Raw genomic sequence first — 19,211 nt, 5'->3', positions numbered from 1 at the left:
TTGTATTCACGGATCCGTAATGTGTGGTCTGCTTTGTTTTAAGAGAAAGGCGCGATGATGATAAATGGACGCTAAGTGGTGCATTGCTGTAAATACAGACATTAAAACGGTCTGACTGAAATTATTTCCATATTTTTGCGCACCTTCTTACAAAGCTTCAGGCATCTTTTTGGAATCATATTTTATGATTTCCAAATTGAATTGATTTCGCATCAAGATACAAGCGCGAATAGTTTATCGCAATACGAGAGTCGCGACGAAGCAATACATTATGGGGATTAATATATTGTTAAAAAGTAGGACATCTGGTCACTTTATAAATATATAATATACGAGAGGATCTAGAACGATGGGCACGATCAGCACAGCGAGCACAAACGTGAAGCACACGCCTATGCCGCGTTAAAGGCACGCAAATTAAGGAGAGCACAGGCGATCACGTGCACACTGCTAATTAAGCATACATTGCATAGCGTGTGTTTGGATAACGTAAAATTGTGTCGCATTATTTTAGAAAGTATAACGCCTCGTAACGCAAATATATTCAATATAGGTATATTCCTCTATCGCTCCATGTTTTTCTGTTCGATCAATAAATTTTATCATACGTTTTAAATAAATTATTTCAAGAGGTATGATATGTCGTTGCTGTTATCAAATTTAAGACTTTCGATGGAAAGCGGGATAAAATGCGAAGTGAGATCAATCATCTGATTTTAACGGGATTATCAATCATGAGAACGTCTGAGAATTCAGAATAAAAGACGCCATATTGCGATAGAGGAGTATAATCGAGCTTAGAGAAAGATGGCACAATGCCTTTTGATCCTAAAGGGCGTAGCGTAAAATTATGAATTATCCGTCAGACTCGAGATTTCGTGTTTGCCCATATATTTCGCGCTAATATATTCAGGATTACGCGAACGTATTAATCTGCACACGAAAGAAAGAACGTCATCTCAGTTTTGTTTCCTTTCAATATCTTATAATTTAGAACAATTACTGTGTCACTTTGCCATTTCTATAAAAGGACATTTTGACAACGCGATATCGAAGCTCGATGTCCATCGAGCTGCTTCGTAAACGAGTTTTCGTTTACGTGGCCCGACAACGGCGCGACTTGCAATCCTCGAGGCTAGAAACGGCCGTTCATTTTCGGCATCCACGGTATTGCCGATACTTCTCGGGAAACGCGTTTTAATTGTGTTTCTTTTCGCACCGGCCGTGACTATTTTCGGCGCGACACCAGCCGCGTGCACGCAAACTCGTGTCGGTATACGTATATCTGCATTTGCCTATATTTCTCTCAACCGTTGCGCACGTACGTTGTACATCAGCATCTACATACGTGTACGTATTCTATACTACATGAGGTGTCCGAGAATCATCGGACGAGCTGTCGACCAGTGATATATAAACAGGGTCGAAAGTGTAAGCATGACAAGGCCGATGGGAAGCGCGCCCGATTTCCCAAACAGCGCGCGCTTTATTCGAAGCAATCTCGGCGGGAATGCCGCGTTAAATGTATCGATCAGCTTCGCGGATCAATGCCACAGCGGCGTTACGCTGACAATGATTTGCGCGGCGTAGGTCGTTTACGATCAGCCTTCATTCGTGTGGCATATACATCCTTCGGAACCTATAGCACGGGGAACCCACTCCGATCGATTGCATTTACATATTTTCAGTTAGGTTTCAGTACCCATTTACACAAAAAGCCGCACTGGAAGCTCCTCCGGTAATTCCACGACCCTCTGAATTATATATTATGAATATATGAATATATATATATACATATATATAGAACGAATTACTAAAAACCATCATGTAAAATAGCTTCTTATTATCTCACAATTTGATTGCAATTCGTTGTTTCGGAAAAGATGAGCTCCTTTTCCGTACTAAAACTTGAATGAAATCGTACATATCGTCGACTTTATTTTTCATCCTCGGCAAAATCGCCGCGATATCTTTAAATCACACGAGCCAAAGATAAAACTTGCTCGTGTACGTGATGTAACGTTGTTTCGAATATTTTTCTTTTAAATCGACGCGTTAAGAAGTTACTTTAGACAACAGTTTCCAGTGACTCGTTCTGTATACATTTACGCTATATATACTATATATTATATCAAACACGCTCTGCATACCTACATACAATGTACGCATAAAGCGAAGCATGCGAAGAGTGCATCCGTGCATAATAAGGCATATGTACGCAAGTCTTTAAACTTAAGAATCTATACGTGGGTGATCGGCGTGCGTAGATTTGTAATCGTCGCCCCGTTGGTTTTCCAGCGATCTGGAGAAGTTTTTCGAGTATCAGGGTCAGGATTACATTTGTTCGCGTCCCGACGACAGCGGGATGCACTCCTGCAGTAATCTGCCGCCTCTGAAAGTTGGTAAGTACGCCCCCTCCTCTGCCGTCTCAAAAAATCTCGAGTGAAGTTGCAAAATATAATTTAATAAGATAAATTGCGCAATTTCATAAATTTAACTAAATTTAACTCTCTAACAGCCACGTAGAATTAGATAAAAAATGCTTTATGCAAAAAGCGCTCCGGAAAGTTTCTTTATTACGAGTCCCCCGGTACTTTGAGTACTATCTGGCCTATCACCTTATCGCACATTCGAATAATTGACTGCTTCGTCACCGTAATCGAGCGCAACGGCGTTTTTCGCATTCAGGGAACGTGGTGTGCAACAGTACCGCCGTGCCAAACAGTAACGTCACGTTCATCAACAATGATACCTGCGTTAATTGGAACTACTACTACACCGAGTGCAAGGGCCAGGGCAACAATCCATTCCAAGGAACGATTTCGTTCGATAACATCGGTCTCGCCTGGGTTGCCATATTTCTTGTGAGCGCTTCAGTTACTCGTTCTACATTCGTTCAGAATAATTTACTGTATGCATGTGTGCACGTGCACACGAACGTATATACATGTGTGGCACCGAATATTTCTCCCATCTATGAGTAAAATACATCGACGGCGCCCGAAAGTCGATGGGTATGCGGATCGCGCACATTAGTGCCGAGAGAAAAATTACTCCATCGACGATATTGCGGACGAATTGGTTTTCATTCGATAAGATGTTATCGCGAGTGAGTAATGTGCTAGCTGCAAGACTTGGTATTTCTATATGGTGAAAATGTATGAGGCTTCATTCACAGCGCATTTCCTCTTAACGCGTTTGTAGCATGACTCCCCTGAATAAGCTTCCTTTAATTTTTAACGAAAATTCAGCCATAACGTTTTAACATCTTTACCTGTTAATTTATCAATTGACCAGGTTTGTCACGTCGTCCGCCGCTATTTCGTAATACTGAACAGCGCAATCGTGTCGATTTGTAGGTAATTAGCCTGGAAGGATGGACGGACATAATGTATTACGTGCAAGACGCCCACTCCTTCTGGGACTGGATATACTTCGTTCTCCTGATAGTCGTAAGTGCTCCATTTCCTTCCCCAATTGCGAACGCAACGTGTAAAGCATAATGAGTAATATGCGCTGCCTATTTCTCACATTCCGCGTATTTTCCGCGGATTTATATCGCCTCTTCGAAATATAAATTACTTCCACAATACAAATAATAAACAACCGCTGCATAATTATAGTCACGCCTTTAATGATCAACTAGTACAGCGAAATTGTAATGTAATCCGTGAGGAGATAATGAATACAATGTAAAACAGACCAGCGCGGAGTATATTATGAAAGAATGAAGGGTGGGATATTAAAGAGGGCCCGCGTTTGCAGATCGGCTCGTTCTTCATGATCAACCTCTGCTTGGTCGTAATCGCGACGCAATTCTCAGAGACGAAGAAGCGGGAGATGGAGAGGATGCGGCTGGAGCGCGCGCGTTATCATTCGACCTCGACGCTCGCCTCGTCCACGAATACTTCGGAGCCTACTACTTGTTACGCCGAAATCGTCAAGTGGGTATTCGTCATAGTCGCACGTCGCCCGAGGACGCCGTTCGCCGGATTGCTCCCTCGGTCGCCCGCGAAGGGCTCGCTTTGCGATCGATGACAAAATTTCATGCCTTTTCTTTTCAGATACATCGGCCATCTCTGGCGGCGGGGTAAACGAAGACTGATGAAGAGATATCGCCTGTGGCTGTACAGGAGGCAGCAGAAGCGGGAGCAGAATCTACTCAAGGAACAGCAGAGTCAAACGTCACGTACGAACGCCGCTGCTGTCGGACCGAATCGCGTACCGGGCGGTAAACAATTTCGAATAGAAAAATCGCACTAACCCGCGAGTGCTCGCGCGAGGATCAAACTGATCCAGAACATTTCTAATGCCTAACAACTATTATTTTATTCAACGTGTCTCAACTTATGGTATAATTCATTATAAAGAAAAATGACGAGATTGTTGTCGACACATGGAGCGCGCGCGTTATCATTCGACCTCGACGCTCGTCTCGTCCACGAATACTTCGGAGCCTACTACTTGTTACGCCGAACTCGTCAAGTGGGTATTCGTCATAGTTGCAGATCGCCCGAGGACGCCGTATTGCTCCTCGTCCCTAAAATACGAATAAACTATAATGTGGGTCAAATTGTGTGGTCCGGAAAAGTCACGCGAGCACCAAGGGTTTGGAAAAAGGGGAAATTAAATATGAAACTTGAAAGCGAAATCTCGAAACTTTCCTAATATCGACTTGGATTTGAACTTTCGGAATTGTTGCACGTTCAGATAGAAGACTGCATCACGGGAGGTGTCCGCGGCTTCTCGCCGCGCTGGAATATGCGGAGCAACAGCAGCAGCAGCAGCAGCAGCAGCAGCAACAGGCTGCCGGTGGTAACGGCGGGTCTGTCGCCGATTTCGCCGCGATCACATCTCCGACGCAATCGGCCGTGGCAATCGCCGCCCCCGCGACCGTCGTCAATAGCGTTGGTGGTAGCGGGAACCTGGGCACCGCGCCCCGAGCCAGCCCCGAGCTTTCCGAGGCCGAGGTTTCCGCGAACGTGTGCCACCGATTGAGCGTCCATCGCGCCTCCTCCGTGTCCTGCAACGGGAGCGAGAACGCCGTCGTGGGAAACGCGGCCGAGGCAAGTGTGCATATCGTAGACATGCATGCATACACGTGACGAAATTTTTGTACACGTTCAATGGCGAGCGGCGCAATTGAAGTTCGATAAGCGAAATATCGGAAAATAATTCCCGAGTAACATGTAGTGGTTAAATAAATAAATAATTAATTAATTAATTAATCTAAAGTGAGATAAGTAACGAAATGGGCGAGTATTGATTTTATTATTGGAGGATTATTCATAACGTGAATACTCCGTTCCTCCGGTGCTCTCAATTATGCCGCTTGAGCGTTTGCTCTCTGAAAATATTACACTCGACTTTGATCTTCGTAGGCAACTGTAGGCAAGCAAAAACATTTTTTGTATGACTCGTTTAGCGCTCTTCCCGTTAAGCTATTCTCTTTGCTGACATTTATCTTCTGCTTTACATCGATAGTAGTGTACTTTATAGCGATTATATATGCATTCCACGTAGAAGAGCAATTAGCATTTACGTTTCATCACGTTTCGTCGAGCTCTCGACGGTAATAGCGAGTACGTTTGCGCAAAGAAAACGGTGACTTTGAGCTTTAGGTACGGCAAGATAGAAAGATTCTTCCCTTAATGCTACAAGTTTGGAACGAGAACGGTTACGAGAGAGAGAGAGCGCCTGCCGTAGTGTGTAACACGCGTAACGTATTGCTTGATTATCGCCTTTTAGACGAACAGCACGTTGTTGAGTCCACCATGTACGCATTATCGAAGAAGAAGCAGCGTAATGTTTAGCGACGTGGTACTGCTCCATGGCAGCAATAATGTCGGGAATGCGTTGCAGCCGGGGTTGACGGTGACACCGGGCGAACGTAACGTCTGCTCGAGCGAGAAGATGACGCAGACGGGCGATGGTAACGTTTGGTCCAGTCAGCTGCCGGACCACGCACAGGTAATTTTCCCAACTGCCGTGATCGCTCCGTAAATCACGGAGGGTCTCTTCCCTTCTTAAATAAGACGTCTACTGCCGCAGATGCAGGCTGAACTGGGCGGCAACGAGGCTATGACGTGTCAGGAATTGCTGGCTCTCAGCGGTGCTCTCAGCGCTGCTCTGCCCACCGGCCAGCTAGCACTCGACTCGTTTCTAAATTCTCTCACGAAAGGTAAGTCTACTTGACGTATGACGAACATGATTTATCATAAAACCGAAGTTCGTGAATTATTACAGATTCTTATCTAATACCTTTTCAAAGATCCTTCGGTCTTTAAGTCATTGTTTAGCCATTTTCAAAACTATTAAAATGGAAATTAGTTTATGAAAATATTACATTTTGAAAATATAAAAAATTTTGCTTCATAAGAGGAAGCTTTGTTGATAAAAGTGAGTGCTTTCGAACATCTATGACTCTCATTTCTTTTCTACATTTGGAAAGTAACTGCAAACGGCTACATAAATTCGCGTGACAAGTCAAGACGAAAGAAGAAACGTGAAAATGGATGAATATGCTATCTTATAGGTATAACAGATCGTCACATCACGTTGGAAGAACGCACGCAATGGCTGACGTCTGACGTTGACAATTGTTCCTGTTGCTGCGAGCTGCAGGGAGGCGACCAGTGGCCAGACGACGGTGAGAAGTGGCAAAAGTCCTCGCGGCGTAGACGGTTTCTGAGACGCGCCTGTAGCTGCTGTATCTGCACGTTACGCTGCATAAGACGGTGGATCAAGAAGCTTGTCGAGCACAAGTACTTCCAGCAGGGTATTCTACTAGCCATCCTTATCAACACTTTGAGCATGGGAATCGAGTATCATAATCAGGTGATTCCTCGCTTGAACATTACTTCGGCATCGCTTCGGACCCTTTCGATGTAGCGTGCACCCTCAGAAAGAATTTCTATTACCGAGACAACAAATATTCTTAACGCATTTATATTTCTCACAAGCTCATTGAGTATAAAAATAAGACAACGTCAAAATAAAATTAATAATTCTTATTCTCCTCTATCGAATTAAAAAAGATTGACTTATCATATTGAGACAAGTGTAACTTAATATATTCTTGCGTTTAGAATAAATTTTCCGTCAATCTTACAACGCACGAAGTTGGTACCACGATATTCGACAAAAGACGATACACACTATCACTTTATTCTAGATTTTACAATTTTTCATTTAAGATTAAAATATTCCTTTCTCTATATAATAAATATGATTGGCGCTATATCGATCCTATTTTATGATACATTCAAGTGTAATAGCATGGGATCCGGAAATTTTTTCTGAGGGTGTAATTATTTTCTGTCTTGTTTAAGTTACGATTATCTTATTTATGTCCATGTCTACCAATGCGGATTAACATTGATTTTGGTTTAACATTTTATCTTGTTCTAGTCTCAGGAACTGGAGAAAAATTAAAACGGGGATTAAAATTAATCTGTATTGGTAGAAATGGGCATTAGTTACGAGTTCGATGATATTTCTTACTCTTTGAGTGTAAAGAGAAAAAGGCTGCTGTTCTGTATTATCGCATTTTCACGAGGCTAAAATGAAGATAATACCTCGCAAAATGTAATTACCAATTATGATTATATTACTAATTACGTCGTGTTACATGTACGCAGCCGGAACAATTAACGGTGGCCGTTGAGATAAGCAATATCGTATTTTCGGCAATCTTCGCAGTGGAAATGATGCTTAAGGTAACAGCGGAAGGCCCCTTCGGTTATATCAGCAATGGCTTCAACGTTTTCGACGGCATCGTCGTAATCCTGAGGTAGAGCCATTTTCTTTATAAATGTTTAACATTATATTGTAAAACATTATAACAGCACTCGTGTGAATCGTAAAGAATGATATTAAATCAGCATCGACGTAATATCGATGTTTTGTAAGATGCATAAACACACACACACACACACACACACAACTATCAGCACAATTTCCTCGATCTCATGGCTACGATTTTACGAGAAAACCATAATGGGGCAAACTGTTGTGGCTGTCTCGTAAAACTGTTCGCTAACGGATCGTCTACAACGAGCTAACAAACAACGACATTATTGCGCCTCTTGCAACGTGTTTATAGCGTCGTCGAGCTCTGCCAATCAGTCGTGGAGGAACGCAGCGGTAGTTCCGGTCTGAGTGTCCTACGTACCTTCCGCCTCCTCAGGATCCTGAAGCTGGTGCGATTCCTGCCGAATCTGCGACGACAGCTCTTCGTGATGCTGCGCACTATGGATAACGTTGCCGTATTCTTTTCTCTTTTAGTACTTTTCATCTTTATATTCAGGTAAGTCGCCGCCCTATCTTCGTCCGCGTCAGCGATACTGCCGGATTTCCGGGCCACGGGCCCGCGTCGCCGGATCTTCTCTCCGTTTCTCTGTTTCTTTTCTCTTTTTTTTTTCTTGCGTGTGTGGCCGCTCGCCCACTTCGCGAACCGGTACCATCGCCGATGGGATCAATCCGATGAGTTCGACCGCGAGGAAACCGTACCTGCGCGTCGCGTTTACTCGGATACGGGGCGCTGTCGCGTCTTCCTGTTCTAATTATCATCTCATCAGCCTAGTAACGTTTGCATGTCTGGCAAGGCGGATCGAAGTTACGAAACTGCCGATAGGTATTGTCGAGTAAATTGGGCAAGATCTTTGAAATATAAAGCGTCGATGACGGTAAGAAAATGGCCATTAATTCTAAAATATAAAATATTAAACGTTGTGACTTAAATATATATCACTTTTTTGCCAGTTTAGTCGATTTAAAACAAAAATTTCCCCTTGCTTATAAAATATTTGGTCAAGAAAGTCACGAAAACGCTCGAGGGACTTGGGACGTGTTCCATAATAACATTAATATCGCCCCTGGTGATAATAACGATAGAAGCTATGTTTAATAGTTAAATTGTATCCATGCTACTGCCTGTAAATCTAAGAACTAATGTAATTATAAGAGCTCTGATACCATATAAAAATATGATCAGAGTCCTAATAATCCTCTTAAAAATTATTTGTAGACCTTCGCTAACTCTTAAAAAAATAAGAATAATCCAAAATGGATATGGAAATGTATTAAAAATTTTTCACATAAATACATTCTTATTTTGATATAAAATATTATACTTATATACTTGAAAAAAACATATAATAATCACAATTTTCTAAGTTAAATCTTTCTTCGTTTTCGTTTAATTATTCACATTGGGCAGCACGTTAAATTGAATTATGTGTATTTCGATCATACGACGCTTGATATTTCGAGAACAGCATCTTGCTCGCTTCTACGAGCTTTTGAGCTTCAGGAGCAAAATCGCGCGCCGCCGCTGCTCTTCGAGCCGAGGCCTACATTAGGTGACTGTCTTCCGTTCACATACCTTTCTCTTCTACTTTATTCGCTTTTACTTAATTTCCGCGCGGTGTATGAGCCGCCACCAGTTAATGCATATCACATATATATATATATAGAAGTTCTCAAGTTTTTACCAGCAGTTGTCCCGTGTTCTCGCGTCTCCTAGCGTTTCTTTGAGCGGCATATTTTCTGACGTTGTTAATGGTAATGACGATGGTATTTGTTGGCACGATCTATTACGAGGGGGGCGCCGGTCTGTTGCCGGCCCCCCCTTTATGGCTTGAGGCATCAAACGTACTTTCGACGTTTACCTAGAAGATATATAAATATATATATACGTATATGGAATATATATTTACATGTGTGTGCATGTGATGCTTTTCTGCTGGACGTCTTAGCGACGAGTATGAAAGGCTATATGTATATATATATATATTTACTATCATCATATTCTTCATTTATATTCATATATACACGTGAATCTCTCCCGCTGTCATTCTCTCTTGCTACTCTGAGCGCCTATATTAAGTGCGTGCGCCTCGGTGTGGCCCTCGATATTAGAACAGCTTGCGAATGTTCGACATATATCCCCTCTCTTCTGCAGAGTTACATATATATACATATATATATATATATATCTCATCATGCTGCGTAGGACCTCCTGCTATATACATCCGTGCGTTTACGACGCGTTTTACGACCGTCCGATAGCCGATCTGCCGTTCACCGCAGCCCTCGCTATTGCGATCTCGATACTGCAAATGATTGCCCGAAATCTGCCGCAGACACGTAGACGCAAACATTGAAAATTTCCCCGTACTTTAGCTTAAATAATCAATTTAACGTTTAAAAATTGAAAAGCAAGATTTATTATTACTCGAGCGAGGAATCGGGGAATCTCTTATTGAAATACTAGAAACTTGTTTGGACTTTATACCAACAATCGTGACAGCAGGAGTCTTATCAATATTATTTTTATTAGAATAGAGTCGGAAATTAACGTATAAGGTGTAAGTTACACGCGCATATTTCGGAGAAGACCATGAAGAAAAGAAAAAAAGATGGAACATTCGGTAACGCATTTCGCTGACGCAAATCCAGATGATCCCTTGCCGTTCAAAAGTCTCTTCGAGCTAAAGTGAACCTTCGAAAGTGAATACAAAGTCGCACGGAACTATGCAAATGCTCGCGGGTACGTCTCTGCGCACCGATCCGTAGACATCTTCTTCGACGGCCATCTCTAGGTGTTTGCATCTTTCTTTAGCCGCGAATGAAGTTCCGATAGATCCGCTTTAGAGGAATTTTTCCTTCCTTGATCGGCCGGCGCTAAATATTGAAGTACTCACGATGTACTTGCATTGGGATCGCAAGCAAGAGATCCCGACACACTCGGCCAAGGTTTCAGATTACGATGGACGACGAAAGTTCACGTTAAAATCGATTCGAGCCTTCTCGAGTGCTTCGAAAAATCGGAATTATCTCCCGTATACATTTGCCTTTACGGAGGAAATACGCCATGTACCTACGAACGTTATACTTTACGACGTGAAGATCGCGAAAAGATATCGCTCGATCGATTTTGTACTTCCGTCGTATCACGGCATATGTGAAGTGTCGTAAAACTACCGGATATTCATTCAATCATAGATAAATTCAACATTGAATGTTATTTTTGGCGGGGCTTCTGTGAATTAGTTGATCTTATTAAGTAAACTCTACTTAAATAGATTTCTAATTTAGTAACTTCCCCCCCCCCTCTCTCTCTCTCTCTCTCTCTCTCTCTCTCTCTCTCTCTCTCTCTGAGAATAATTACTGTTCAAAGTTAAAATGTGACATTCTCCCAAAACGTTTTCTTTAGAAAAAAATCTCTTATTCCTTAAGAAAACCCCCCTACTTTTGTCATCGAATTCATCAATCAGTTGGAAGGATATCCGATGGTTTTTAGAACATTTAAATATTTATCTACGCATACAGCAGACGTATGCACTTTGAATTGATCAGTCACTTGGCCGAGTCATGCTTTATAAATCGCGATTCTGTCTTAATCGAGCTTTGTCCCCTCCCCTCTCTCTGTTTATTCTCTCTTTATCATTCTTTGTCATTTTATCTCAGTCTACGTATATATATATACATATATATATGGATAAGGAAGTACATTGCACGTTTCGTTGTGTTGTAGTATTCTCGGGATGAACCTGTTTGGTTGCAAATTCTGTGAAACGATGAAAGGCAGCTCTGACGTCGAGTGTGATAGGAAAAACTTTGACTCGTTACTCTGGGCTATTGTGACGGTGTTTCAGGTACCTACCAAAAAAAAAAGAAAGAAAGAAAAAGATACTTTTTCACGTATCTTGTCGAGGGCATTTTTGACTTCTCTATATATAGTGTATATTACTTATATATATTTATTCGTGCATATATATTAACGTTTGTACTACACCGCATCTACATATATATATATACGCTAAGTATACATACGTACTGTCACGTTTTTTTGGTTTTCCGACAAGTTAAAAGTCGTGCGATCTCTCGCAACGTGCGTCCGCCTGCACTTTATATGATTTCTGAGGCCTCAGGTAACGTATACTGGGAGATAAGTGCTTTCCAGCATGTCGTCGTCATTTCTTCGACGGGGGGGGGGGAAGGGGGGGAAAGGCAGGAGGAGGCTACCGGTACCGACTTTAGAAGTAATAGAGATATCGGCGAAGTAATTGCGTAAGTGTCTGGTTTTTTTTTCCTCCGAGGGAGATTATTCTTCAGATCACGTCTTCAACGTCTCTCACTTTTTGTGACGAGTATATTGAGGAAAGGGATGGCAGGAAAAAGCCTGACTAGAGCCGGTGCTGGGGGCTCACACAGACGTTGCACGCGGATTATCCGGTGTGGATTATCAAACGTTGCATACGATTGCCGGCGATAAATCCGGTGCTTTTTTTCATTTCGCGTCTCTTCGCAAGCACAGCACGCGCGCGTTAATGATACGCTGCCTCCTGCCGCGTCTTCTGCGAGCGCGTCGAGCTGGCTCCCTTCTGACATGCCTTCGCATGAATCTGTTATATATATGTGTGTCGCAACGAGCAAAATTGCCTGTATCTCATAAGCGTTTCAAGGAGTAGTTGTCAAAAGTGGCACAATCTTCGAGCTTATAATGAAAGCTGAAGGATCGTTTGTAACAATTCCGTATAACATTGAATCTACATATTATTGAATCGAACGGAGTTTTCACATAATGCAGGCATTTTCGCTCAGGAATCAGAGAAAACTGCTTGGACGCTTCGCTTATCCCTGTGTCGGCAATGTTGACGTTACTTTTATGTCGATGTTATCAGAGTAGATGGTCTTAGTTACAATGTTCGTTGCGCCATCGGAATCCCTAACGACGCAGGAAACACCGAGGGCCGGTGTATAAAAGTTTCGCCGATAGATCTCGATACGGTTTCGAATGATGGAAACGACAGGATCAGACTTGATAAGATCCTAAGACACATATGCGAGAAATTCAGTCTTTCATTTCCGTACGTTTATCAAAACGTCATTGAGCAATCAATGCCTATTGCGCGTGTCCAAACGAGGAGCAACAAACGCAAATAATGCAATGTCTAAGCTATAAGTACAACGGGATGACAAGAAAGTTGAAAAGACATGGTAAAGCCGTTCGGAAGACGAGTCGACGTTTTCTGGACGTTTCCTTGGAATATTTGCGTTGTTTGATAACCACCCTAGGATCGCCCGGATACGCCATATCCTGCCTAAATGACACGGTAAATGGCTGTTCTAGGATTACACGGCGATCCGAGGATTGGCACTTTGTCCTAGCTTGGACCTGCCGATATACCGACGGAAATGAGACTCTCGCCCGGTTCATACTCGGTGCAACGCGCGTGTGTTGCGCAAATTGCTTTGCATGCGATGTATCTTCTTAGGCATTTTGTTCGCCACTGTCGTCGTTGTTGTTGCCGTCGTCTTTTTTGTACCGCGCGTATATATCACACCTTGCTGCACATCACGTCTCGTCACGAAGATTGACATTCATGTATCTCACTACAAATCTCTGCCAGTTACACTGCTAAAAAGTAGCGTTGCTATCAGCGATCGATCTCTCGTACGTCGCGGCGACACCAACAAGTAGCCGCGAGTCGCGTTTTTCTCGCTGATTCTCTCGCAGAATTAGAAACGAGAATCGTGCTTCTTCACACACTTCTTTACCTGCGATAATTTACGATATCACGTCACACATTTTTAACAGTGTAGCACAAGAAACTGTTCTCTGTCTCACACGCTTACTTTTCTCTCTCTCTGTGTCTCCACTATACTTCACTATACTTCACTGTACTTCACTATACTTCACCTCACCACTTACGACATTACACTTCTCTTCGTATCTGTCCTCTACCTCTCTCTCTTTCTCTTCTTCTTCTCTCACTCGTTCTATCCTTTTCTATCACTTTCTCTCTTAAACGCCCACGACGACTCGAGCGCAAAAAGAACTTCGTCCCGGATTGTTACAATGCGTGCGTGAAATATCGACTCGACCCGACAGCAGAACCGCCGCGTCAGCAAGTCCCTCATAATTGAACACCCGAGGACCTGAGATGAGACCCCGCGTCCATCGCACACGAATAACACGAACAGAGAGCGTTTTTTTTTCCCCACCCTCTAGGTAAACCAATACGGATTAAATAAGATTCAACACGTAGATTTCAGGCCGAATAACTAAACAGCTTTTACTCTCGTTTACCATCGCACGTATTTGCATCTATTTGAAAGTAAATGCTCATTTAAAATTGTTATTATATACTTTCTTACCAAATATGTACATACATATATTCCGAAAGAGAATGCTTTATATAGAGGTTGGATCAGATTTGATCCAGCTCTGGTAGCCTGATTTATCAGGTTATTACGGTAGTCCGAGGAGCTACCAATTAGTACTTTTTAGTCGTAGTGGAGAGAGACACCATTCCTTTTGACACGTAATCTTAGAGATACGAGCCAGGTAGACACGCGCAAGGCACGTAATATCGTATTAACATGAGCAGTCTCGGTAGATTTGTGCGTACCTCTTGTAAATACTCGCTGAGACAGATACGCCGTAATACATATTATACCGTATTTGCGTATTAGAACATTATTATATTTACGCTTGTGGCAATTATCCCCTTTTCCTCTCTCTCTCTTTCTCTCTCTCTCGCAAACGTTCGCCGTGACATTCTGCAACGACAGGTGCCTTGTTTTCCCCACTATTCTCTTCTCTTCGCGACCGCGTATACCCGGTGTGCTCTCTTTCCGCCCCGTTTATTTTCACGCCAGTTTACATCCGTAAGGTGTGTGTGTGTGTGCGGATATCTGTCGACCCGGGCGTTGATTTAAAAGCTCTCGTCATATTTACCCGCGTTCGGCGTGCCCCCTACTACTACTTCGCTTCAACGTCAACGAAACGAAATTCGCAAGAAAAATCAGTCGGCGTAATACAACTGACAGACTCGACAGACAATTTCTTTAGCGCACGCGCCCGAATAAATGTTTATTATGACTTCCGCGGATCAAACGTCACGCCGCGTTAAAGTCAATTATTGTTTCAACGCGCGTCCTAAAATTAGCATTATTGATTGCCCGCATGAAACATTAAACAATTAATACGCTCGTATGACGCATTACGCAGAGAGATTATATGACGTTTGCGAATGCATACGAAATGTCGGATTTATATTGACGTCTCTTGGGCTAATTCCAGGGCTAATTGAGTGTACTTTAATGAAGGAATTCCGCGATTATTCTTTGAGAAAGGGATAACCAATTTTGGGAATTTTGATTCTCGTTCCTTGCTCCGTCCCGCCGTATAAAGCCCGTTACAACCGCACACAGTCGATACGATCCGCCCACAATCCATAAATGTATACCTACTTTACACGCATTCGCCTGTATTGTTACAAATATACAAGATACATATATTTATATATATATACTGACACGCCGAACTTGCAGAATGTGACTGTACGAGCTTCGAGTAACAGTCGTTTTCGCTGTTTTGTCCAACACAGTTGCTTAATCCCTTACCGATACGCAGTGCCTCCGTTCTCCAAAAACCGAATCTGTTAAGATCAATTCTATAAATTGGTTTGGAAATATCTGGGTGCTAGAGAATGGGTTTGAGAAATTCCGAAATTGCGCAATCTTAATTAAATATGCATCTTTTGTGATAAATTTAATTCTTTGGCTACTAGATGGATGTGTGCGTAACGATATTCACCTTTGATTTAATATTACTTAAAAATTTTCGTGCTACACGTAGTGCGGTTTACCGCGAGATATAAAAGCGTTAAAGTCGGATATTTATATCTGTAATGTATATCTATTGGCACGATGAATGGAAAAATCGAAAAAGTGTCGTATCGCGCGCAAACACATACACACATACGTACAATAAGAGTTAAAAATAGACGTTTCTCTTTGTGAAAGTATTTTTAAAATCTGAGCTTTAAGCCTAGATCGTTACTTTGAGCATTTAAGCACAAAAATAACGAACTGTAGACTAAAACGAGTAAAAACGATTTACTTAATAAACATTGTTATCGCGCATTCTGACAATCCAGAAAGCTAAGCTGAAAATCGAGCTGTCGTACGATTCATTTGTATTAAACAAATGGAAAACGATGGTATTTTGTATTTAATTTTCCATTTTTTTCTTCTCTTTAACCGGATATGTTTTATAGATCACCAACTTTGTCGTGGTCAGCTGTCAGCTGTCAATTGATGCAAAAATGCTACTGATCGACGTAAATGACGTCAATGGTTGGTACAATATTCGCAGCCAAATGTCACTGGCGCAAGAGAGAGGTCGTTACGACCGGATAAAAGTTAATCAATTATACTTCCTGCGTAATTAATTACTTGAACGATGAGATCGATTGTATATAGTGCGGTGAGAACGGAGACACTGAAGGACGATCGTACCAAGTCCCAGTCCTGTCAACCACTGGTCCCAACCTCATCCTCCCCACTGTTGATCTCTATCGCGGGGATACTTTAGGCCAGCGGATTGTCTCGGTTGCAGCATCCTAGGAATGTACCTGTTCGGGGGTAAGTTTTGCATGTGGGCGGACCGGAGTCGGCCCTGCACCTGTGCCGAGGTGGTCTCGCGGCACCCAATGTGTCGCTGTGACCGCAAACATTTCAACGACATCGTCTGGGCACTAGTCACTGTTTTTCAGGTACCACTGTTCCTCCCTCTCTTAACGCTATGTCATAACGGGATTTTTTTTACATGTTTAAAGCGACATACACGTATATATGCGTAGCCAATTTTGCGTGTACACGGTCTTTTTTCTCCTATCTATATTCGTGTCCACGTTCTCTCTCTTTCTCTCACTCTCTCTCTCTCTCTTTCTCTGTACAGATCGCCGGATCGTATATATATATGTATATATACATATATTTCTTTGTGTTGAGCAAACGGACCCCGACATCTGATCCCAACTGTTCCCTAAGCCCGCCCACGCTTCGTCCATTCTTCTCTCTTTGTTATCCGTACCGAGTGACAGAGCCTTTAATGGTTGCTTTGTATTTACATGCGTGCAATCGGTATATACGTATACATGTCGACGTTCACGTTCACCATTTCGTTTGCTCGCGCAGATCAAGCTGCGCGACGACTACTCTACCCACGAGCGTGCTGTGATCTCGATTCAGCACACGCATCATCCGTGTAAAGCAACAAATGTGCTGCAGAAGCCGCTCGAACGACTTTCTGCCTTTCTATCACGTGTTTCCATTCACATCTGTATTCTACGATGCAGTCTGATGGCGTATCGATAACTCTCGAAATTTGTCGCTGTACAATTAATCTGTAATTCTTCTGTAACGTAAATAATCTCCATATCTCTGCGTTCACTCGAGATATTTGCACGATAACTTGAAAAGACAGAATAATGAATATGTCAGTTTCATTTTAATTGTATGTATCTATCGTTTAATCTCATTCTTGTGTTGTACGCGCAAAAATTGTTCAAATTCGTATTTGATGGAATAACAGCTACTATGATACATTTTTGCGCATGTAAATAACAATCCTACTAACGCTCGATACTAATCGTTCGGTACGTTGGATTAATTTCCTTTGGATGTTAATGATTTCTTAAATTTTCAAACAGCGTGTAACGTTATCAGGCTAAAAGGAGAAGTAAAAGATAGATTGGAGAGTTGATAAAGATAGATAGACGAATACGTGGGTAGACGAAAGCTCTCGCAAAGAGAAATTCGTGATAGAAAACACGACGCATGCATCTTTACTCAAAGTATTACGACACTGGTTGGCAAAACGTTTCGTGCATCTCGAATAATCGGTACAACACCGATTTGTTTCGTCTCTCTCTCTCTCGTACTCTCGCGTTTGCATGTGGTCCATCCAAGTGGTTTTGATAAAAGTGATTTAGAGAATATTCTGTAAAAATTAATTGTCTGCCTCCGAATCTTATCAATACAAATTCAGTCCAGCTATTTAATACGCTTTTGTACTTCACGTGTTTGTTTCACATAAACGTGAATAACTGCATCTAACGTAACGTATAATTCAACATCTGAAATACCGCACGGAGAGAATTTTCTCTTAAAATTTACCTTGAAATTCATGTAATTGTGGGACAACATGACATTTTGAAGAACTTGAGAAGAGTTTTTGAAATTTTACCATATATTCTACTAGCAAAATGTATGGTAAAATTTCAAGAAAGTCTTATAAAATTCTTCAAAATGCCATGTTGTCCCACAATTACATGAATTTCAAGGTAAATTTTAAGAGAAAATTCTTTCCGTGCGTATTGAAAATTATTGACACCACCGTATTAATATTAATATTCTAACGGCCGAGTTAATAGATACAAAATCTTTAAGTGTTGACAAATATACATTCATTGTGCATAATAATATCACAATGTTGTCACAATTATTAATTTTATTATTACAAGCTCATTCCGTTTATCCATTGATCTCAATTACTCAATCGTATTCATTATACATTGCAAACACACATATATACCTACAACAAACATACGACTTAAATCTTGACCACAAACATAAGAGATTTTTTCATTCGCGAGCATGTTTTACCTGCTACATAAATTTTTACATTACGTAAATTTTTGGCACGCTTCGAAAGAAAGAACGTCTTGCCGATCACGTGCCTTATCAAATAAGTGTAGACAGCTACGCCATTTTGTATGCAGCGGGAGTCTCTTCCCATTCCTCTTTTTATATAGATCCTCACGCAGGAAGATTGGAACGTCGTCCTCTTCAACGGCATGCAGAAGACGTCTCATTGGGCTGCACTTTATTTCGTAGCATTGATGACCTTCGGCAATTACGTCCTCTTTAATCTTCTAGTCGCCATTCTCGTTGAAGGTTTCTCGTCAGAGGTAGGAATTAATAAATAATACGCCATTTTCTTATTCAGTATCTGACGTATAGCAAGACACATAAATATATGCCATTTCAGTCTTTCAATCCGTATTAAAAATCTAATAACTGTTTTATATTGCAGAGAAAATTGTCCTAATTTAAATTTAAGAAAATTTAATTTCTAATTATACATACGTGAGTATATATAAGAAAAGTATGATAACAGCTGGTGTATTTCGCAGAGAAACGAGAGGAGAGAACGAGAGCAGAGGGAATTGGCGAAAAGGCTCGCTGCAAAAGAGGCTGGAATGGGTAGCGAGGACGGATCGTCGAGAATATCGGGATCGCATTCGATCTCTGACAGCGATACGTATACACAGGTAGTTGCTCGCGGTTGCTCCAAATAAATAAATCCAGTATTCTACGCTCGTTTATTCCCCATTACCTGTCACTCGGAG

The 19,211-nt window shown here is 41.8% G+C and overlaps 1 protein-coding gene across 2 annotated transcripts in view; it reads left to right on the top strand.

Moving 5' to 3' along the window:
• LOC105567790 (voltage-dependent T-type calcium channel subunit alpha-1H) overlaps positions 1–19,211 on the top strand; it is a 35,757-nt gene that overhangs the window by 5,574 nt on the left and 10,972 nt on the right. The window contains exons 4-17 of one of the 2 annotated variants that reach the window (XM_012022930.1): positions 2,299–2,402; positions 2,689–2,864; positions 3,360–3,452; positions 3,766–3,944; positions 4,065–4,231; positions 4,711–5,066; positions 5,749–5,970; positions 6,052–6,181; positions 6,536–6,837; positions 7,641–7,792; positions 8,105–8,308; positions 16,415–16,571; positions 18,615–18,770; positions 18,996–19,133. In XM_012022930.1, coding sequence (XP_011878320.1) covers positions 2,299–2,402; positions 2,689–2,864; positions 3,360–3,452; positions 3,766–3,944; positions 4,065–4,231; positions 4,711–5,066; positions 5,749–5,970; positions 6,052–6,181; positions 6,536–6,837; positions 7,641–7,792; positions 8,105–8,308; positions 16,415–16,571; positions 18,615–18,770; positions 18,996–19,133 — 2,536 coding nt within the window. Of the gene's footprint in view, positions 1–2,298; positions 2,403–2,688; positions 2,865–3,359; positions 3,453–3,765; positions 3,945–4,064; positions 4,232–4,710; positions 5,067–5,748; positions 5,971–6,051; positions 6,182–6,535; positions 6,838–7,640; positions 7,793–8,104; positions 8,309–16,414; positions 16,572–18,614; positions 18,771–18,995; positions 19,134–19,211 lie in introns of those variants that run through there. The other variant, XM_012022931.1, reaches the window with a different exon arrangement.

The sequence above is a fragment of the Vollenhovia emeryi genome, unplaced genomic scaffold (genome assembly GCF_000949405.1).
Source record: "Vollenhovia emeryi isolate VEMERY1.0 unplaced genomic scaffold, V.emery_V1.0 DF939134.1, whole genome shotgun sequence".
Taxonomy (NCBI): Eukaryota; Metazoa; Arthropoda; class Insecta; order Hymenoptera; family Formicidae; genus Vollenhovia; species Vollenhovia emeryi.
This window is presented reverse-complemented; position numbering and strand designations above follow the sequence as displayed.